This window comes from Orcinus orca, chromosome 10, assembly GCF_937001465.1.
Source record: "Orcinus orca chromosome 10, mOrcOrc1.1, whole genome shotgun sequence".
Classification (NCBI taxonomy): Eukaryota; Metazoa; Chordata; class Mammalia; order Artiodactyla; family Delphinidae; genus Orcinus; species Orcinus orca.
The window spans coordinates 31,693,102-31,716,835 of record NC_064568.1 but is presented as its reverse complement, the minus strand read 5'-3'; the positions used below and the strand labels follow the sequence as shown (position 1 = coordinate 31,716,835).

At 35.4% G+C, this 23,734-nt stretch overlaps 1 protein-coding gene across 1 annotated transcript in view; it reads right to left on the bottom strand.

Moving 5' to 3' along the window:
- The window catches only part of DNAH12 (dynein axonemal heavy chain 12), a 229,243-nt gene that overhangs the window by 129,773 nt on the left and 75,736 nt on the right, over window positions 1-23,734 (bottom strand). The window contains exons 15-20 of the mRNA XM_049715390.1: window positions 19,476-19,601; window positions 18,180-18,314; window positions 17,652-17,845; window positions 16,424-16,667; window positions 1,905-2,090; window positions 1,080-1,280 (exon numbers count right to left, since the gene is read on the bottom strand). Coding sequence (XP_049571347.1) covers window positions 1,080-1,280; window positions 1,905-2,090; window positions 16,424-16,667; window positions 17,652-17,845; window positions 18,180-18,314; window positions 19,476-19,601 — 1,086 coding nt within the window. The remainder of the gene's footprint in view (window positions 1-1,079; window positions 1,281-1,904; window positions 2,091-16,423; window positions 16,668-17,651; window positions 17,846-18,179; window positions 18,315-19,475; window positions 19,602-23,734) is intronic.

Genomic DNA, 23,734 nt, shown 5'->3' with positions numbered 1-23,734 from the left:
GGACTTGAGGACACAGGGAGGGGGAACGGTAAGCTGGGATGAAGTGAGAGAGTGGCATGGACATATATACACTATCAAATGTAAAACAGGTAGCTAGTGGGAAACAGCCACATAGCACAGGGAGTTTTGTGCTTTGTGTCCACCTAGAGGGATGGAATAGGGAGGGTGGGAGGGAGATGCAAGAGGGAGGAGATATGGGAACATATGTATATATATAACTGATTCATTTTGTTGTAAAGCAGAAACTAACACACCATTGTAAAGCAATTATAATCCAATAAAGATGTTTAAAAAAAAGAAAGAAGATTAGCATCAACTTGAAACAATCTTTAAATGAGAATTTATTCATTGCCCTTTGAAGAAAATATTTCTTTTAATTCAGAGTGTAAAATTCATGTTTTGTCTTATCAGCTATTGAATTGTATAAAGAAAATAAGAAGTGTTCAAAGTCTATTTTGTTTTATAATATAACACTCCTGCATAAACTCAAAATTATTATATTCGTTCTTTCACTTTAATACCATTTCCTTATAGCACCACCGTGTTGAAAATTTATTTCTTCTTTTCTCCTCCATGTTCAACACCATTTTCCTGCCCCACATCCACTAAATAATGACAGCAGATATTCTTTAACTGCTCAGCCAACCATTCTGACCAATTATATTTATTAAAATAACCAGATTGATTTTCTGCCTATAAGAAAAGATATTTTGAAAACTTTATGCTTCTCGGTCAAAGCTTATGTCAATAAAATACTCAATAAAGTGAAAAAAAAAAAGAATATAGCATGAAACAGGGTCTAGGCTGTCTACAGTTAGATTAAATGATACAGTTTTCCTTCCAAATCTATCACTGTCATTGGAGAAGATTTTTCTTAATAAAAATATAATTTGTTCTTTTAAAAATCATTACAGTTAATGGCTCATCTGTTCTATATATTTTCACATTAATTTTAAGTTATCTATTTCTATATTTCACCAAAGCTATCCAACAAACTGACTTATTTTCACAAGAGCATATATGTAATAAGATTGCAGTTTTTATAAATGACCAGGAGTTGACTATCATATTTAACATACCTTGATCTCCTTTTCAAATGGTTTGATGAAAGGTGAGCTTCTCATTGTCTGTGTTTTTATAATTTGGTCATCAAGGAGAGCCTGAATCTCGTCTACTGAAGAAAGAATACAGACTCCAGTATCACGATATAGACTTATATGAAAAGCAATATCATCCCAAGTTCGCATCATTGTATGCATGGATTTCTCTAATGAAAATTCCTAAATGAGAAAAAGAAGAAAGAATTTGGTGCATTACACAGCAATTTTTGTAAGGTAATCTGCAACTGTCTGTAAGTTAGAAAAGTTTTAAAACAATTAAAAAATTCCTATGGAAAATGACAATGTAGTTTTTAAAAATTCACTTGCTCTGAAAACTACTGCTGTCAGTATTAAAACAGACAGCAGAATGAAAGACCTGATGGATTTTCCCTGAAGTGGCTTTTCTGCAGTCTATAGTCTGAAGATGTTTTCAGTGTATTCTGAGAACACTAGATGGCCTCACTTACTCTGCTAGAATACACACACATCACATGCCACACACACATGCATCTATTTCCATTCTTAATGGAACAATTATATATCAAGACTAGCATATCATCCATGCATATCAGAATGTGGCAGAATTAACAAGAGGTCAAAGGAACCATTTCTACTCTGGATTCAGGACAAGGAAATCATAGAGAAGCAGACACTTTGTGGGGAAAAATAAGAGTGGTCTTCCACCACTTTACCCCATCTCCTCCCACTGCTAGCCAGTACTATACATTCAACCACAACAAAAACTATGATTATATGATTAACAAACTCATTAAATAAAGTATTTCAGTTGATCTTCATATTTACCTTGCTTGCACCCGCACTTATAACTTCAAATTTTTCCAAGTATGGTGTAAGGTTTAATTTTAAAACTTTCCTCATTGTAGTTCCAGAGTCTGGAGTTAAATCATAGCCTACAATTTCTGATAACTGCTTCCAGTGACGTGTTCTCATTCCTGGATTGCATAGGATGGAGACAGTAGGGATGTATTCCTAATGGTGAAAATAGAAACAATAATGAGTCACTCATTTGAATTCCATACACATACACTTGAAATTAGGTAATATACTTAATGAGTCCAATCAAAATCCCAATTAGATTTGGAAGGGGAGAAAAAGTAACAAAATTATTCTAAAGTTCATCTGCACAAATAAACATGTAGAAATAGCCAGGAAAACTATGAGAGTAAGAAAAAGGGGGGATATAAATGTTCTATAAGATATTAAAGTATATGATAAAACTACAGTAATTAAAACTGTCATATTATTATTATGGAAATACAAAGTTAAGTTTATTCTATATATTATATGGAGAAAAATATAGTATAACACAACATAATATAATATATAGTTATAAATACACACACAAAACATAAATGGGAAAAAGCCTGCAACAAAATGCCAAAATGTAACTGTTTGGAAATAAAAATTAAATATTCAGCAAAAACACTTAGTTCATCACTTTTGATACTGACATTAGAACACTTCCTTTAAAATCAGGAACAAGATAAGCATACCCATTATTAATACTTCTAATCAACACTATATTGAGTGTCTCAGCCACTGAGATAATATAAATAAATAAAAGATATGGGGGAGGAGGGGGATCAAGATGCCAGTCGCAAGACCCTGAATTCACCTCCTCCTATGAGCACAGCACCAAATTACAACTACTTTATACAGCAACTATGTATGAGAATGACCTGAAGAGTAGCAGAAAAGATTTTCCACAATGACAGATATAAAGAAGGAGTGACAATAGATGGGTAGGGGAATGGAGATGCAAACTTGTCAGGAGCCAAACTCTAAGGTTGGTGACACACAAATGAAAAGGACATCACCACTGCAGAGGTCCTCTCCGAGGAGCAAGGGGTCTGAGACCCATGTTGGCCTTCCCATCCTGGAGGTCTTGCACTGGGAAGACAAGCCCCCAGAACGTCTGGCTTTGAAAAACAGTGGGGATTCCATTCAGGAGAGATGGAGGGCTGTAGGAAAAAGACTCCACTCTTAAAGGGCACAGGCAAAATCTCACACGGTCCAAGTCCCAGCAAAAAGGCAGTAGTTTGAAAGTCACCTGTGTCAGACCCACTTGCTGATCTTGGAGAGACTACCAGAGAGGCAGGAGGCCTCTGGGATTCCCCCTGTGGATGGAGATGCTGGTGGCAGCCATTTTGGGGATCTTATTCTATTTGACTGACTCCAGCACTGGCAAGCACCACTTAGAAATCCTCCCTCTAGCCTATTAGTGCTGGGGGTTTGCCCTGTGCACCAGAGGGCCCACAGCAATTCTGCACCACCAGGCCACATAGTCAAATGCACAGGGATCCTGCCCCACCCACCTGTGGTCCCAAAGAGGGTGCACTGCCCAGCTACACAGTCAGCCTCACCAGGAGACTGCCCTGCCCACCAGGGCACCCACAACAACTGCATGAGTCAGAGCATCACAGCCAGACAGGCCAAGGGCCAGCCCCACCAACCAATATGCCCTCAACAGTTAGCTCTTCCACAACACAGGGAGCATGCAGCATGAATAGAGGACACCCCTGGAGCATAAAGTCTAGTAGCCAGGAGGGAGTGCGCTGCTGAGCTCATAGGATGTCTCCTATATAATGTCACTTCTCCAAGATCAAGAGACATAACAGTCCTATCCAATATATAGAAATAAACATAGGGAATTAGGTAAAATGAGGAGGCAAGAGGAATATGTTCCAAACAAAGGAACAAGACAAAAGCTCAGAAAAATAACTAAATTAAATGCAAATAAGCAATCTACTCAATAAAGAGTTCAAGGTAATAATCATAAAGATGCTCACTGAACTCAGAAGAATGGATGAACAGAGAATTTTAACTAAGAGTTAGAAAATATAAAGAAGAACAAATCAGAGCTGAATAATACATTAACTGAAATGAAAAATACACTAGAAGGAATCTACAGCAGATAGAATAATATAGAAGAAAGGATCAGTGATCTGGAGGACAGAGTGGTAGACATAATCCAAGCTGAACAGAAAAAAAGAAAAAAGAATTTTAAAAAATGAGGATAGTTTAAGAGACTTCTGAGACAATATCAGGTGTACTCACTTTCATGTTATAGGGGTCCCAGAAGGGGAAAATTGAGAGAAAGGAGCAGAGAACCTACCTGAGGAAACATTAGCTGAAAACTTCCCTAACCTAGAGAAGGAAACAAACATCCTGCTCTAGGAAGCACAGAGAATCCCAAACAAGATGAACCTAAACAGGTACCCACTGAGACACATTATAATTAAAATGACAAAAATTAAAGATAAAGAGAGAACCTGAAAAGCAGCAAGAGAAAAGCAACTAGTTATGTACTGTATAAGGGAACTCCCATAAAACTATCAGCAGACTTTTCAGCAGGAACTTTGCAGGCCAGAAGGAAGTGGAACAATATATTCAAAATGATGAAAGGAAAAAACTACAACCAAGAATACTTTACCTGGCAAGGTTATCTTTCAGATTTATCTTTATCTCTGAAGGAGAGACAAAGAGTTTTACAGATAAGCAAAAAGCAAAAAGAGTTTATCACCATCAAACAGACCTTACAAGAAGTGTTAAAGGGACTTCTTAAAGGAAAAGGAAGAGGCCAAAACCAGAAATTAAAAAATATGAAAGGAAAAATCTCACTGGTAAAGGCAAACATAGAGTAAAAATAGTGGATCAACCACTTATAAATCTAGTAGGAATGTTAAAAGACAAAAGTAGTAAAAATCATCTCTATCTACAATAGTAGTTATGGCAAAAATTAAAAGATGTAAAATATGATATCAAAAGCATAAAACATTTGGAGGGTTAGTAAAAATGTAAGGTGTTCAAACTTAAGAAATCAACTTAAAATAGACACCTATTTGTTGTTATATATGAACTTCCTGGTAACCACAAACCAAAAACATATAACAGATACACACAAAAAGAGAGAATCATTGGGTCACCGAAAAACTCAAGTAGAAAATTTAAAAATACCTTGAGACAAATGAAAACATAACATTCCAAAATCTATGGGACACAGTAAAAGCAGTTCTAAGAGGAAAGGTTATAGCAAACAAGCCCACCTCAGGAAATAAGAAAATTCTCAAACAATCTAACCTTACCCTGAAGGAACTAGGAGAAGAAAAACAAACAAAACCCAAAGATAGTAGAAGGAAGGAAATAATAAAGACCAGAGTGGAAATAAATAAAATAGAAACTAAAAAGAAAAGATCAGTGAAACTAGGAGCTGGTACTTTTAAAAGATATACAAAATTGATAAACCTTTAACCAGACTCATTAAGAAAAATAAAAAAGAGGGCCAAATAAATAAAATCAGAAAGAGAAGTTACAACTGACACCATTGAAATACAAAGGATCATAAGAGACTACACAAAAAATTATACACCACTAAAATAAACAACCTAGAAAAAAATTAATAAATTCCTAGAAATGTAAAATCTTCCAAGACTGAATCAGGAAAAAACAGAAAATACAAATAGACTGATTACCAGGAATGAAATTGAATTAATAATAAAAAATGCCTAAAAAACAAAAGTCCAGGCCAGATGGCTTCACAGGTGAATTCTATCAAACAGTTAAAGAAGGACTGCCTTTGCTGAAACTATTCCAAAAAATTTGCTGAGAAAGGAATGCTTCCAAATTCATACTACAAGATCAGCACCACCTGGATACCAAAATCAAAGACAACACAAAAAAAGAAAATTATAGGCAAACATCACTGATAAACATAGATGCAAAAATCCTCAACAAAATATTAGCAAACTGAATTCAACAATTAATTAAAAGAATCATACATCATGATCAAGTGGGATTTATCCCAAGGATGCATAGATGGTTCAATATCTGCAAATCAATCAATGTGATATACCATATTAAAGAATACAAATCATATGATTATCTCAATAGATGCAGAAAAAGCTTTTGACAAAATTCGACATCTTTTTATAATAAAAAGTCTCAACAAAGTGGGTACAGAGGGATCATACCTCAACATATTAAAGGTCATATGACAGGCCCACAGATAACATCATACTCAATGGTGAAGAGCTGAAAACATTTCCTCTAAGTTCAGGAACAAGACAAGGCTGCTCATTCTCACTGCTTTTATTCAATATAGTATTGGAAGTCCTAGCCTCAGCAATCAGACAAGAAAAAGAAATAAAAGGAATCTAAATTGAAACAGAAGGGATAAAACTGTCACTATTTGCAGATGACATGATAATGACATAGAAAATCCTAAACATGCCACCAATAAACTACTAGAACTCATCAATGAATTCAGTAAAGTTACAGGATACCAAATTAACAGAAATAGGTTGCATTTCTATACACTAACAATGAACTATCAGGAAGAGAATTTAAGAAAATAACCCCACTTATGATCATATAAAAAAGAATAAAATCCCTGAGAATAAATCTAATTAAGGAGGTAAAAGACCTGGATTCATAAAACTACAAGGCACTGAGAAAAGAAATTGAAGACAACACAAACAGGTGGAAAGATATACCATGCTCATAGATTTGAAGAATTAATATTGTTTAAATAACTATACCCTCCAAGGCAATCTAGATTTAATGCAATCCCTATCAAAATACCAACAGCATTTTTCACAGAACTAGAACAAATAATTCTAAAATTTGTATGAAGATACAAAAGATCTTGAAGAGCTAAAACAATCTTGAGAAGGAAGAACAAAGGTGAAGGTATCAGCGTTTCCCTGGTGGCACAGTGGTTAAGAGTCTGCCTGCCAATGCAGAGGACATGAGTTCAAGCCCTGGTCTAGGAAAATCCCACATGCCATGGAGCAACTAAGCCCATGTGCCACAACTCCTGAAGCCCGCATGCCTAGAGCCTGTGTTCCCCAACAAGAGAAGCCACGGCAATGAGAAGCCCACACACCGCAATGAAGAGTAACCCCTGCTTGCCACAACTAGAGAAAGCCTGCATGCAGTAACGGAGACCAAAAAAAAAAACGCAGCCAAAAATACAAAAAAAAAAAAAAAAGTTCCCTGATTTCAAACTATACTACAATGATACAGTAATCAAAATAATATTATACTGGCACAAAAACAGACACATAGATCAACGGATCAGGATAGAGAGCCCAGAAAAATAAACCCACACACTTCTGATCAATTAATCTATATTTAATAAGCGACTTGTATCTAGAATATATAAAGAATTTGTACAACTGAATAAAAAGAGGTAAATAACCCAATTTAAAAATGGGCAAAGGATCTGAACACACACTTCTCCATAGAAAACATAGAAATGGCCAATATGCATATGAAAAGATGCTCAGCATCATTAGTTATCAGGTAAATGCAAATCAAAACCACAATGAGACACCTCTTCACACACATTGGGATGGCCATAATCAAAAAGACGGACAGGGCTTCCCTGGTGGTGCAGTGGTTGAGAGTCTGCCTGCCAATGCAGGGGACAAGGGTTCGTGCCCCGGTCCAGAGGGATCCCACATGCCACAGAGTGGCTGGTCCTATGAGCCAGGGCCGCTGAGCCTGCGCATCCAGAGCCTGTGCTCCGCAACGGGAGAGGCCACAACAGTGAGAGGCCCGCGTACCGCAAAAAAAAAAAAAAAAAAGATGGACAATAACAATTTGGCAAGGATGTGGACAAACTGAAACCCCCATGCATTGCAAGTGGGAACAGTGCAGCCACTTTGGAAGACAGTCTGCAGTTCCTCAAAAAGTTAAACATAGAATTACCATGAGACCCTGCAATGCCACTTCTACATATACACCCAAATCAAGTGAAACACATAAGAACACAAAAATTTTTACATAAGTACTCATAGCAACATTACTCATAATGGCTAAAAAGTAGAAACAACACAAATGTCCATTAAGTGATGAATGGATAAACAAAATGTGGTATATCCATATAATGGAATATTATTTATCAATAAAGACGAATGGGGACTTCCCTGGCAGTCCAGTGGTTCAGACTCCGCACTCCCAATGCAGAAAGCCCAGGCTCAATCCCTGATCAGGGAACTAGATCCCACATGCCGCAACTAAGACCTGGTGCAGCCAAATAAATATTAAAAAAAAAAAAAAAAGAATGGAGTATGAGGCATATTACCACATGGGTTAACCTTGAAAACATGCTAGGGAGAAAGAAGTCATTCACCAAGACCATATAACAACATGATTCCATTTATATGAAATGTCTAGAATCGATAAATCCATAGAGACAGAAAGTAGATTCATAGGACACCAGGGCCTGGGAGGAGGAGGGAATGGACAGTGACTACTAATGGTCATGGGCTTACTTTTTGGAGTAAGGAAGTTATTCTAAAATTAGATAGTGGTGATGATCACACAACTCTGTGAATATTCTAAGAAACCACTGAACTACATAATTTAAAAGGTGAACTTTTATATGTGAATTATATCTCAATAAATCTATCATTAAAAATTCAAGCCAATAACAAAGAAAAAACAGTAAACTAATGATAAAATAATAAGTACATAACAATTTTTATTCAGATATGAAAGCAATCAACCGGATAGCCTCGTCCACCAGAGGGCAGACAGCAGAAGCAAGAACTACAATCCTGTAGCCTGTGGAATGAAAACCACATTCACAGAAAGATAGACAAAATGTAAAGGCAGAGGACCATTTACCAGATGAAGGAAAAGATAAAACCCCAGAAAAACAACTAAATGAAGTGGAGATAAGCCACCTTCCAGAAAAAGAATTCAGAATAATGATAGTGAAGATGATCAAGGACCTCGGAAAATGAATGGAGGCAAAGATCGAAAAGATGAAAGAAATGTTTAACAAAGATCTAGAAGAATTAAAGAACAAACACCTACAAGAATTAAAGAACAAACAGAGATGAACAATACAATAACCGAAATGAAAAATGCACTAGAAAGGGGCTTCCCTGTTTGGCACAGTGGTTAAGAATCCGCCTGCCAATGCAGGGGACATGGGTTCGAGCCCTGGTCTGGGAAGATCCCACATGCCATGGAGCAACTAAGCCCATGCACCACAACTACTGAGCCTGCACTCTAGAGCCCACGTGCCAAAACTACTAAAGCCCTCACGCATAGAGCCCATGCTCCGCAAAAAAAGAAGCCACCGCAATGAGAAGGCCGTGCACTGCAATGAAGAGTAGCCCCCGCTCGCCACAACTGGAGAAGGCCCGTGCAGCAATGAAGACCCAACTCAGACAAAAATAAATAAATAAAATAAATATGTTTTTTTAAATGCACTAGAAGGAATGAATAGCAGAATAATTGATGCAGAAGAATGGATAAATGACCTGGAAGACAGAATAGTAAATTCAGTGCCATGGAACAGAATAAAGAAGAAAAAAATGAAAAGAAATGAAGACAGTCTAAGAGACCTCTGGGACAACATTAAATGCACCAACATTTGCATTATAGGGGTACCAGAAGGAGAAGAGAGAGAGAAAGGACCTGAGAAAATATTTGAAGAGATTATAGTTGAAAACTTCCCTAATATGGTAAAGGAAATAAACACCCAATTCCAGGAAGTGCAGAGAGTCCCAGGCAGGATAAACCCAGGAGAAACATGCTGAGACACATAGTAATCAAACTGACCAAAATGAAAGACAAAGAAAAATTATTAAAAACAAAAAGGGAAAAACAACAAATAACATACAAGGGAACTCCCATAAGGTTAAAACCTGATATCTCAGCAGAAACCCTACAAGCCAGAAGGGAGTGGCATGATATATTTAAAGTGATGAAAGGGAAGAACCTACAACCAAGATTACTATACCCAGCAAGGATCTCATTCAGATTCAACAGAGAAATCAAAAGCTTTACAGACAAGCAAAAGCTAAGGGAATTCAGCACCACCAAACCACCTCTATAACAAATGTTTAAGGAACTTCTCTAAGTGGGAAACACAAGAGAAGCAAAGGACCTACAAAAACAAACCCAAAACAACTAAGAAAATGGTAATAGGAACATACATATCAATAACTTAAATGTGAATGGATTAAATGTTCCAACCAAAAGACACAGGCTCGCTGAATGGATACAAAAAAAAGACCCGTATATATATGCTCTCTACAAGAGACCCCCTTCAGACCTAGGGACACATACAGACTGAAAGTGAGGGGATGGAAAAAGAAATTCCATGCAAATGGAAATCAAAAGAAAGGTGGAGTAGCAATACTCATATCAGATAAAATAGACTTTAAAATAAAGAATGTTACAAGAGACAAAGAAGGACACTACATAATGATCAAGGGAACAATCAAAGAAGACATAGCAATTATAAATATATATGCACCCAACACAGGAGCACCTCAATACATAAGGCAAATGCTAATAGCTATAAAGAGGAAATTGACAGTAACACGATAATAGTGGGGGATTTTAACACCTCACCTACACCAATGGACAGATCATCCAGACAGACAATTAATAAGGAAACACAAGCTTTAAATGACACAACAGACCAGATAGATTGAATTGATATTTATAGGACATTCCATCCAAAAATGGCAGATTACACTTTCTTCTCAAGTGCACATGGATCATTCCCCAAGATAGATCACATCTTGGGTCACATATCAAGCCTTGATAAATCTAAGAAAACTGAAATCATATCAAGCATCTTTTCTGACCACAATACTATGAAATTAGAAATCAACTGCAGGGGAAAAAATGTAAAAAACACAAACACGTGGAGGTTAAAAAATACGTTACTAAATAACCAAGAGATCACTGAAGAAATCAAAGAGGAAATCAAAATACCTAGAGACAAATGACAATGAAAACATGACCATCTAAAACCTATGGGATGCAGCAAAAGCAGTTCTAAGAGGGAAGTAAAAAGCAGTTCTAAGAGGGAAGAAACAAGAAAAATCTCAAATAAGCAATGTAACCTTACACCTAAAGGAACTAGAGAAAGAAGAACAAACCAACCCAAAGTAAGTTGAATGAAAGAAATCATAAAGATAAGAGAAGAAATAAATGAAATAGAAACAAAGAAAACAATAGCAAAGATCAACAAAACTAAAAACTGGGTATTTGAGAAGATAAACAAAATTGATAAACCTTTAGCCAGACTCATCAAGAAAAAGAGGGAGAGGACTCAAATCAATAAAATTAGAAATGAAAAAAGAGAAGTTACAACAGACACCGCAGAAATACAAAGCATCCTAAGCATCTACTACAAGCAATTCTATGCCAATAAAATGGACAACCTGGAAAAAATGGACAAATTCTTAGAAAGATATAACCCTCCAAGACTGAACCAGGAAGAAATAGAAAATATGAACAGACCAATCACAAGTAATGAAATTGAAACTGTGATTAAAAATCTTCCAACAAAAAGAAGTCCAGGACCAGATGGCTTCCCAGGTGAATTCTATCGAACATTTAGAAAAGAGCTAACACCCATCCTTCTCAAAGTCTTCCAAAAAATTGCTGAGGAAGGAACACTCCCAAACTCATTCTACGAGGCCACCATCACTCTGATACCAAAACCAGACAAAGATACTACAAAAAAAGAAAATTACAGACCAATATCACTGATGAATATACATGCAAAAATCCTGAACAAAACACTAGCAAACAGAATCCAACAACACATTAAAAGGATCATACACCATGATCAAGTGGGGTTTATCCCAGGGATGCAAGGATTCTTCAATATATGCAAATCAATCTATGTGATAAACCATCTTAACAAATTAAAGGAGAAAAACAATATGATCATTTCAATAGATGCAGAAAAAGCTTTTGACAAAATTCAACACCCATTTATAATAAAACCCCCCTGAAAATAGGCATAGAGGGACCTTACCTCAACATAATAAAGGCCATATATGACAAACCCATAGCCAACATCATTCTCAATGGTGAAAATCTGAAGAAACCATTTCCTTTAAGATCAGGAACAGGACAAGGTTGTCCACTCTCACCAGTATTCTTCAAAATAGTTTTGGAAGTTTTAGCCACAGCAATCAGATAACAAAAATAAATAAAAGGAATCCAAATCGGAAAAGATGATTTAAATCTGCCACTGTTAGCAGATGACATGATACTATACATAGAGAATCCTAAAGATGCTACCAGAAAACTACTAGAGCAAATCAATGTATTTGGTAAGTAGCAGGATACAAAATTAATGCACAGAAACCTCTTGCATTCCTATACACTAATGATGAAAAATCTGAAAGAGAAGTTCAGGAAACACTCCCATTTACCACTACAAGAAAAAGAATAAAATACCTAGGAATAAACCTACCTATGGAGAAAAAAGACCTGTATACAGAAAACTATGACACTGATGAAAGAAATTAAAGATGCTACAAACGGATGGAGAGATATACTGTGTTCTTGGACTGGAAAAATCAACATTGTGAAAATGACTATACTACCCAAAGCAATCTACAGATTCAATGAAATCCCTATCAAACTACCAATGGCATTGTTCACAGAACTGGAACAAAAAACTTCACAATTTGTATGGAAACACAGAAGACCTCAAATAGCCAAAGCAATCTTGAGACAGAAAAATGGAGCTGGAGAAATCAGGCTCCCTGACTTCAGATTATACTACAAAGCTACAGTAAACAAGACAGTATGGTACTGGCACAAAAAGAGAAATATAGATCAGTGGAACACGATAGAAAGCCCAGAGATAAACCCACACACATAAGGTCACCTTACCTTTGATAAAGGAGGCAAGAGTATACAATGGAGGAAAGACAGTCTCTTCAATAAGTGGTGCTGGGAAAATGAGACAGCTACATGTAAAAGAATGAAACTAGAACACTCCCTAACACCATACACAAAAATAAACTCCAAATGGATTAAAGACCTAAATGTAAGGCCAGACACTATCAAACTCTTAGAGGAAAACATAGGCAGAGCACTCTATGACATAAATCATAGCAAGATCCTTTTAGACCACCTCCTAGAGAAATGGAAATAAAAACAAAAATAAACAAATGGGACCTCATGAAACTTAAAAGCTTTTGCACAGCAAAGGAAACCATAAACAAGACGAAAAGACAACCCTCAGAATGGGAGAAAATATTTGCAAATGAAGCAACTTACAGAGGATTAATCTCCAAAATTTACAAGCAGCTCATGCAGCTCAATATCAAAAAAACAAACAACCCAATACAAAAATGGGCAGAAGACCTAAATAGACATTTCTCCAAAGAAGATATACAGATTGCCAACAAACACATGAAAGAACACTCAACATCACTAATCATTAGAGAAATGCAAATCAAAACTACAATGAGGTATCACCTCACACCAGTCAGAATGGCCATCATCAAAAATTCGACAAACAATAAATGCTGAAGAGGGTGTGGAGAAAAGGGAACCCTCTTGCACTCTTGGTAGGAATGTAAATTGATACAGCCACTATTGAGAATAGTATGGAGGTTCCTTAAAAAACTCAAAATAGAACTACCATACGACCCAGCAATCCCACTACTGGGCATATACCCTGAAAAAACCATAATTCAAAAAGAGTCATGTACCAAAATGTTCACTGCAGCTCAATTTACAATAGCCATCGACATGGAAGCAACCTAAGTGTCTATCAACAGATGAATGGGTAAAGAAGATGTGGCACATATATACAATGGAATATTACTCAGCCATAAAAAGAAATGAAACTGAGTTATTTGTAGTGAGGTGGATGGACCTAGAGTCTGTCATACAGAGTGATTAAGTCAGAAAGAGAAAAACAAATACCATATGCTAAAACATATATATGGAATCTAGGGGGGAAAAAAGGTTCTGAAGAACCTAGGGGCAGGACAGGAATAAAGATGCAGACGTAGAGAATGGACTTGAAGACTCGGGGAGGGGGAAGGGTAAGCAGGGATGAAGTGAGAGAGTGGCATGGACTTATATATACTACCAAATGTAAAACAGATAGCTAGTGGGAAGCAGCCGCATAGCACAGGGAGATCAGCTCCTCTGTACTTTGTGACCACCTAGAGGGGTGGGATAGGGAGGGTGGGAGGGAGACACAAGAGGGAAGAGAGATGGGAATATATGCATATATATAGCTGATTCACTTTGTTATAAAGCAGAAACTAACACACCATTGTAAAGCAATTATACTCCAATAACGATGTTTAAAAAAAGGATCATACACCATGATCAAGTGGGATTTATCCCAGGGATGCAAGGATTCTTCAACATACACAAATCAATGAATGTGATACACCATATTAACAAATTGAAGAATAAAAACCATATATGATCGGGCTTCCCTGGTGGCGCAGTGGTTGAGAGTCCGCCTGCTGATGCAGGGGACACGGGTTCATGCCCCGGTCCGGGAAGATCCCACGTGCCGCGGAGCGGCTGGGCGCGTGAGCCATTGTCGCTAGGCCTGCGCATCCGGAGCCTGTGCTCCGCAACAGGAGAGGCCACAACAGTGAGAGGCCCGCGTACCGAAAAAAAAAAAAAAAAAAAAGACCAAAGGCTTAAATGTTAACAATAAACTATAACTAAATCCCTAACTAGGCTGATTAAGAAAAAAGAGAGAAAATTTAAATTATTGATATTTGGAATGAAAAAGGAGTTATCCCTATAGATTCCACCGACATTAAAAGATAATAAATAAATATTATGAGCAACTTTATGGCAATAAATTTAACAACTTTAGAAAATGGAAAAATTCCTTGAAAAATACAATTTACCAAAATTGACACAAAATTAACACAAATCTGAATATTCCTATATCTATTTTAAAAATTAAAACTGTTTTCAAAATCCTTCCCATGAAGCTCCAGGTCAATGGTTTCACTAGCAAACGTTTCTCTAAAATATTTAAGAAAGAGATAATAACAATTTTATACAAAACTCTTTTGGAAAATAGAGATAAAATTTCCCATTTGTTTCATAAGGCCAACATAATCCTGATAGCAAAACCTGACAAAGATATTACAAGAAAAGAAAATTAAGACCAACATTGCTTCTGAACATAATCTCAAAAATCTTCAATAAAATATTAACATACTATTAATATTAACATACAAAGCCTAATCTCCCTAGTCCTGTTTCTAGGACTAGAAATCAGTAAGAAAAAGACCATAAATTCAATTAAAACAATAGACAAGAAGACCAAATAGCTCACAGGCAAAGAAATACAAAATATTCTTAAATATATTAATTTAGGCTTAACATTTTATGTAATAAGAAAAATGAAATTCTTCTAGCAGATTAACAAACACCCAAGTTTGATGATATTCTGTTGTCAAGGTTGGTGAGAGTACATACTGGTAAAACCCATACAGAAGGTAATTCAACTGTAATATTTTAACCTGGAATTTACTCTTTGGCAATTTACCTTACAGTCACACCTTCACACACAGAAATTTTACACCAATATATAATATTTATAGGTGTAAAAAAGAATGAAAACACTCTATATACAATAAGAAAAGGTATCCAAGATAAATTAAAACAAAGGGGGGAAATAATATAAACGGTATGCTATTTTTTTTCAGTATTCTATTTTTATGTAAAAAGATGGAAGGATTAGAATATATATTCACATTGTTATACATGTAAAAATACCCTGAAGTATACAATAGAAACTAGTAACATTGATAACCTAATAACAGGTGAGAAACACAGCAAGGAGACCATTCAGGTATATCTTTTTATATTTTTAAACCATGCAAATTTATTAAATATTGAAAAAAATTTTAAGTAGTTACTTTAAAAAAATTTTCAGGCAGCTCATAGTATATCTGAGAGTGCTAGACACAGACAGGAACAATGTTGAAAAGAAGAGTTTGCACTCTGAGCATGCCGACAGTGGAAACTTGGCACTACCACTAGAACCACTGCCAGTACTGCCTTGGGAACGTATATGTATTATTTACTGTCACAAAAACTGTTATTATCCTCTATTTATAAATGAGGTGACTGAGGCATGAGAAGTTAAATATCTTGCACAAGTGGCATACTGCCATTGCCAAGCGCAGGATTGTGATATAAACCTAGGTAGTGTGACTCCAAACCTTTCTCAGCTAATTGGTACCCTGGGCTGCTGCCCATAGTATAGGCTAACTTGTTTATTCTAGTAATTTTTTACCCTCTTCCAATCATTGTAACTGGTCATTACAGTCTTCTATTTGTTAAGTATTGTTCTATGAAGGGATTGATTTCGATGACATCATCAGGAAAGAATGAAGCATGTATTAATAGGTCAAGTTTTCTGGATTCAGCTTTGGTTTTGCTTTCCAGTTTTTCCATTTCTCTTCACTAGCACTTGATGCAAACAACTCTACCAGGGCTTTTAAAAATGTCATTAAATGTGTTTATACCTTAATAACTTTTATCTGCTCCATTACTGCAGTGCACATAGTAATAGTAGGATTCTCTTTTGGTTCTTCTTCAAGTTTCTCTTCTCCCAGAGATCGTCTTTTTGCTGCCTTTCTTTTTTCTTGTAATTCCTTCCTTTGCTTTGTTTGGAAAAATTTCAGAGTCTTAAAAATTTCTCGGGAAAATTCATCTACATCAGCTTCCATGCTTTCCCCATTAAGGTCCAAAAGCCCTCCATCCATCCACCTGAATTGAAAGAAAAAGTAATATTAAACTCAGAAGGGCTTCCCTCGTGGCACAGTGGTTAGGAATCTGCCTGCCAATGCAGGGGACACGGGTTTGACCCCTGGTCCAGGAAGATCCCACATGCCGTGGAGCAATTAAGCCTGTGCGCCACAACTACTGAGTCTGTGCTCTAGAGCCCGCAAGCCACAATTACTGAGTCTGTGCTCTAGAGCCCACGAGCCACAACTACTGAAGCCTGTGCGCCTAAGAGCCCGTGCCCCACAACAAGAGAAGCTGCTGCAACGAGAAGCCCGCACATCACAACGAAGAGTAGCCCCCGCTCGCCGCAACTAGAAAAAGCCTGCATGCAGCAATGAATAACCAACACAGTCAAAAATAAACAAATAAATTTATTAAAGAAAAAAGACTAAGGAAGAATGATTAAAAACAGAATTAAGTGAAAAAAATAGGATATTTTAATTTAAAAAATATTAAACTCAGAGACTTCTGGTGTGTGAAAAGGCCTTACAGATTCTTTAGGCTAGGCCCTTCATTTTATAGTAGAAATAACTGAGAACAAGAGCAATTAACAGTTTTTCTCAGTCACACAGATAGAATGATGACAGACAATACTAAAACCACAATTTCAGCTATGCTGCATGTGCAAAAATATGAATCAGACTGTAAACGGACAACTAACAGTATCCAGATGAAATGCTGATTTGACTCCATACTTCTAATTCTTAGTGTCAAATGAATGAGTCAAATGAATTAATTGCATTAAAAAATGAATCAACTCTGGAAAACCCAGGTGAGACTTTAGATATTATATTAGTAAGGCTAGGTGGCGCCTTAGCAATATTTGATGCTTCTATATAATATTTGGTTTCTCTTTCAAATGGACAGATAAATCCTACTTTTAAACACCTAGCCAACAACAACAATCAATGTACATTTTATAAATCTTTGTATATCTTTACTTAATTTTTTATTACCAGAAATTACCGTTTTTCTGTTCGTTGCCACTTCAAAACTAAATTAAAAAACTTCTGATAGGGCTCAATGTTAACTTTTAATTTATCCAGTTCAGGATATTTTGTCAGTTCCCATCTGAAAAGTTCCTCTTCTTTATTAATAAATTGAACTGCTTCTTCAGATTCCTGAATACGTTTTTGTAGTTGTCTTACATCTGTCACATACTGAAAGCAAATAATTTTTTATTTCAAGAAATACCCAAGAAATGTTATAAAAATAAAATTATATAATACTGCATAGGCTATGTCCTTGAATTTATATAGCAACTTTAAACATCAACTTCACAACATCACCATGACACAGAGCAAAAGGTATGGTTATGTCTATCTTACAAATAGAAAACTAAATCACAAAAAAAGATTACATAATTAGCAGCAGTCCCAGGCCTAAGAGTCAGGACTCTGTTTGCCTTAGTAAGCACAGGTTTTTCTATATTATAGAAACATGTCCTGTATTAATCTACCAGCCTGCCATAGCTACTGTCTATATTTATCAGACCTGCTGCATGCGGTCCAGTTCTGCAAATTCTGCAAACTCTTCCATGCGGCGTGATTCCTTTTCTATTTCCAAAATCAGTTTCTCTCTCTTTTCTATTAGCTCACTTTCTTTTTTATGTTTAGCATTCTCAAGGAGCTTTAAAAGAAAATTATTCATGTTAACTATTTTGTTACAAAGCAAAGAATTATCAAATCAGAAATCCGAATGCTTTATACAGTAACAAAAAACATCAGCGAAGTAAAAATAAAACATTGTACAAAAATAAAACATTGACTGATATAAAAATGAAAAGAATAATAAACCACAAAACCATACAGAAAAAATTTCCTATATCTCTGAAGTGACTGTAACAATTCTTATTTATTAAATAGATACTTTAACTATTTAACAGATTCTGGGAAAATAATAAAAGCTACCATATATTGAGCACTTGTTATGTCAAGATTGATTAAACACTCTACCTATATTACCACAAGTATTAGTATCCTCATTTCAGAGGTAAAGAAATTTAAGCATATAGAGGTTAAGAGGCATGTCCAATGTCACAAAATCATAAAAGTCAAAATCTGGATTAGAACTCTGGCTTATCTAACTGAAGTCCATGCTTTTCATTACTACTATACCATCTCACTTCCCAGTTTAGGAGAAACTAGTTTACATTAGGACTTTTTCAAAATCTGAACTATATTCAGTCTTATATAAAATCCTGAATCTGCTACTTCTTCCTGGGAAAGTTACTTAACTTCTCTGAAACTCATTTTTCTCATCTATGAAATGGGGAAAATAGGAGCACCTGGGATTTTTGTGAGTATTAAATGATTTAATAGCACAGAGCTTACAATTATTATTATTAATTTGTAAATAGTTCTGACTTTTTTAATGTCAGTCCCACTTTTTTTTGGTTTTTTTTTGTGTGGTACGCGGGCCTCTCACTGTTGTGGCCTCTCCCGTTGCGGAGCAGAGGCTCCGGACGCGCAGTCCCAGCGGCCATGGCTCACGGGCCCAGCCGCGCCGCGGCATGTGGGATCTTCCCGGACTGGGGCACAAACTCGTGTCCCCTGCATCGGCAGGCGGACTCTCAACCACTGTGCCACCAGGGAAGCCCTGTCAGTCCCACTCTTTACAACTTTGTGGGTTAAGCCTAAGCCTGCAGGGCCATAAATGTGGCTAACCCCAAAATCATACGGACACATGAAGATACTTTTTAAAGGTAGATGGCATGTATGTATGAAAATTAAACGAACATTGTGCTTAAAATATCATAATACAAAACTACATATTGAAAAATATATTCACCTCATCATTTTCATCAAAGATGGGATTAATTTTCCAAGGCCACATAAGGACAGCTGAATTTAAAGCTAAGTCTTCTGGAGGAAATAGAAATACATCTAAAAAGTAACTCATCCGGCGTTTGGATTCCTACAGAAGAAACTCCAGGTATATTAAACCATATACAAAATCTAAAGCATTATGAAAAAGAGAACCAATAACAATTTCTAATACTCTCTCAAATTTCAATCTGACTCACATTGTTAACTGATATTTCATATTACCCAAACCATATGGGTATTTCAATAACTGTAGGGTTATTTATTTGGCTTCATACCACACAATTGCAGATTTTTATACCAGAAATAAAGTTTTTTAAAGTTTTCACTTGCAGTTGACTTAACAGAAAGGTACTCTTGAGTCTCCATGTAGATGACTGAAAATGATGATGAAATATGCAGCTTTTGTTCAGCAACCCTTTAAATTTTTTTCTTTTAAAAGATTTTACATTTTTTATTCTTATGTATTTAATTTTGAATCTTTGTTGACAAAGATTTTAGCATCTTTTATTTTGTTTTGCATCTTCAGTGACAGTACCACTTTTTTTGCCTACCATTAGCATACAGCAATTGTCTAGAAAGAGTTTAGGGGTGAATGGCAAAACCAAACCAAAACAAAACAAAAACCTTTAAAACCAACAGATTTACCTGAATAGAGAAGTTGAATATCTTTACCCTCTATAGCTTACATATTTGCTGTATATGTATATAATATATATAATATATATAATATGCAGAATGCATCATATATGTATTATGTTGCATGTAGAAATTAACCTAATAAAATCTGATTCATGTAATCAATTATATTAATAGATTAAAGGAGAAAAAGCATAAGGTCACCCCAAGAGATGCAAGAAAAAAAAAAAGATAAAATTCAACATGCATTCACAGTAATGTTTTTCACTTAATTTTTATTGGAGTATAGTTGATTTATAATATTTTGTTAGTTTCTGCTGTACAGCAAAGTGAATCAGTTATACATATACATATATCCACTCTTGTTTAGATCCCGTTCCCATATAGGTCATTACAGAGTACTGAGTAGAGTTCCCTGTGCTATACAGTAGGTTCTTACTAGTTATCTATTTTATATATAGTAGTGTGCATATGTCAATCCCAATCTCCCAATGCATCCTCCCCACCCTCCCATAGAAGAGAATTTACTAATCTCATAAGGGAACCTATAAAAAACCTATAGCAAATTTCATACTTAATAGTGAAATCTTGAAGCCTTTCCCTTTGAGATTGGGATCAAGATGACTTCTATTCAACATTGTACTAAAGATCCTAACCAGTCCATTATAGCAAAGAAAATAAAGTTTTAGAAATGTGTAGTGTTTGATAAGGACAAAACCAAAACTGTCATTAACTACTAGTTATAAAATAGTATATGTAGACATTCCAAAAGAATCTTCAGATAAACTGTTAAAATTAAAAAGAGAAAAAAAACATATAAATTTTAAAGTTAAGATATTTAAATAAAAATTTTTTAATTAAGAAAAAATTTAGTGATAGCTATTACTTTGCATATAAAAATAAATTTTATATTATATTATAGTCAAAGTATAAAATAAATATCCATAAGTTCATATAAATAAATCATTGAATAAATTAAAAAGCAGCGGAGAAGAAACAAGTCTCCTATGCAGAATAATTCCAAATAAATAATGTAGCTACCCTACTGTAAAGGAGGAAAGCACAACTCCCAGTTCTTAAGTGTGGATGCATACAGTGACTTCCTTCCAAAGGAGACAGTATGGAAAGGGGGAGAAAAGAGTGGAGAGACATGATAAACACTACTTCTGCTGGTGATCAAGCTCAACATCAAATGCCATGTTGATAATATGTATCCTTGAAATGACGTGATGAAAATGGCACTTTTCCTTTGTGATTCTCCTCCAAAAAACCGACTACCCCGTTCTAATCATGAGAAAAATAGCAGACAAATTCCTACTTCTCAAAACTATCAAGAACATCAAAAGCAAGGAAAACCTAAGAAACTCTCAGAGCCAAGAGAAGCCTAAGGATACATGACAACTAGATACAATGTGGTATCTCAGATGAGTTCCTGAGATAGAAAAAGGGCTTTCAGTAAAAACTAAGGAAATCTGAATAAACTATGGACTTTAGTTAATAATATATCAGTATTGGTTTAATAATTATAACAAATGTACCATATTAGTGTAAGATGTTAATAATGAGAAAATTGAGTGTGTGAGGATGTGTGTGTAATATGAGAACTCTCTGTACTATCTACTAGGTTTTTTTGTAAATCTAAAACTATTTTTTTAAAGTCTATTAATATAAGTTAATTGTATTTTTGTATTCAAGTAACTAAGATAAGATGAAAAATTTAAGATATAATTTAATATAACATTAAAAGATATCAAGTACCTGAAAATATAACTAACAAAAGATGTGCACAACCTCTACAGAGAAAATTATAAAATATTAAGAGATGTTAAAGAAGAGGTAAATGAATAAATGATATATCATGAACTGGAAGACTCCACAGTGTATGTACTGATTCTCTCCATCTATTTAATGCATTTCTAATCAAAATTCCAACAGATTTTTGCAGAATGTGAAAAACTGATTCTAAAATTTATATTGGAAAGATGCTAATTCTCTACATTTATTATCAATTTTATGCAAGCTCAATGAAAATCCCAAAACGTTATTTTATGGGTTGTGATCATCTAATTCTAAAATTTATATGAAAATACTAATAGCCAAGAACAAACAAGAAACTTGATGAAGAATAGAGTGGGAGGACATGCTCTACTGGGAATCAAGAATTATTATTGCTATTACAATTAAGCTGTTGTAATTAAGTCAGTGTGGTATTGATACAAGGATAGACAAAAGGCCAATAAAACAGAATAGAATGTCTTGAAACAGATCTGCACATATAGGGACACTTGATATATAATAGAGATGGCACTGCAGAGCAGTGGGGAAAGTATAGTCTCTTCAATAAATATGTAACTGCTCATGCATATGAAAAAGTAATTAAATAGGACCTCACATCATTCACAGAAATAAAATCCAGGAAGACTGAAAATCTAAACCTGAAAGGCAAAACTAAACAGCTTCCAGAAAAGGACACAAGAAAAAAATCTTGATGACCCTGGGTAGAAAAGGATTTCTTAAACAAGATACAGAAAGCACTAGCTGTAAAAAGAAAAAAAAAAAAATTTGCTCCACTTGACTACATTAAAATTAAGAACTTCCATTCATCAAAACACCATTAAAAACTGAAATAAATACAGAGTGAAGGAAAGGATATTTATCAATAATATATTCAAAACTACTACACTGAACTATACACTTAAAAATGGTTAAGATGGGGCTTCTCTGGTGGCGCAGTGGTTGAGAGTCCGCCTGCCAATGCAGGGGACACGGGTTCGTGCCCCGGTCTGGGAAGATCCCACATGCCGTGGAGTGGCTGGGCTCATGAGCCATGGTCGGTGAGCCTGCGCGTCCGGAGCCTGTGCTCCGCAGCGGGAGAGGCCACAACAGTGAGAGGCCCACGTAACCCCCCCCCAAAAAAAAAGGTAAAGATGGTAAACTTTATGTTATGTATATCTTATCACAATTTTTTAAAAAACTACTATAAATCAATTAGAAAAGGACACACAACCCAAAAGAAAAATAGGTAAAAGACATGTACTGGAGTGAAATACTACACAGCCATAAAAAAGAATGAAATTTTCCCATTTGTAACAATATGGATGGACTTGGAGGGTATTATGCTAAGGGAAATAGAGAGAAAGAAAGCCAGATAGAGAAAGAAAAATACTGAATGATATCACTTATATGTGGAATCTAAAAAATACAACAAACTAGTGAATATAACAAAAAAAGGAACAGATTCACAGATTTAGAGAACAAACCAGTGGTTACCAGTGGGGAGGGGGAAGGGGGAGAGGCATTATAGGGGTATGGGATTAAGAGGTACAAACTATTATGCATAAAATAAGCCACAAGGATACATTGTACAACACAGGAAATAGAGCCAATATTTTATAATAACTATAAATGGAACATAACCTTTAAAAATTGCACATCACTATATTGTACACCTGTAACTTACATAATATTGTACATCAAGTATACTTCAATTTTAAATATAAATAAATAAATAAAAATTTAAAAATAAAATTTTCTTTTAATTAAAAAAAAAATACTAGTATTTCACAAAAGAGGAGCTCCAAACGG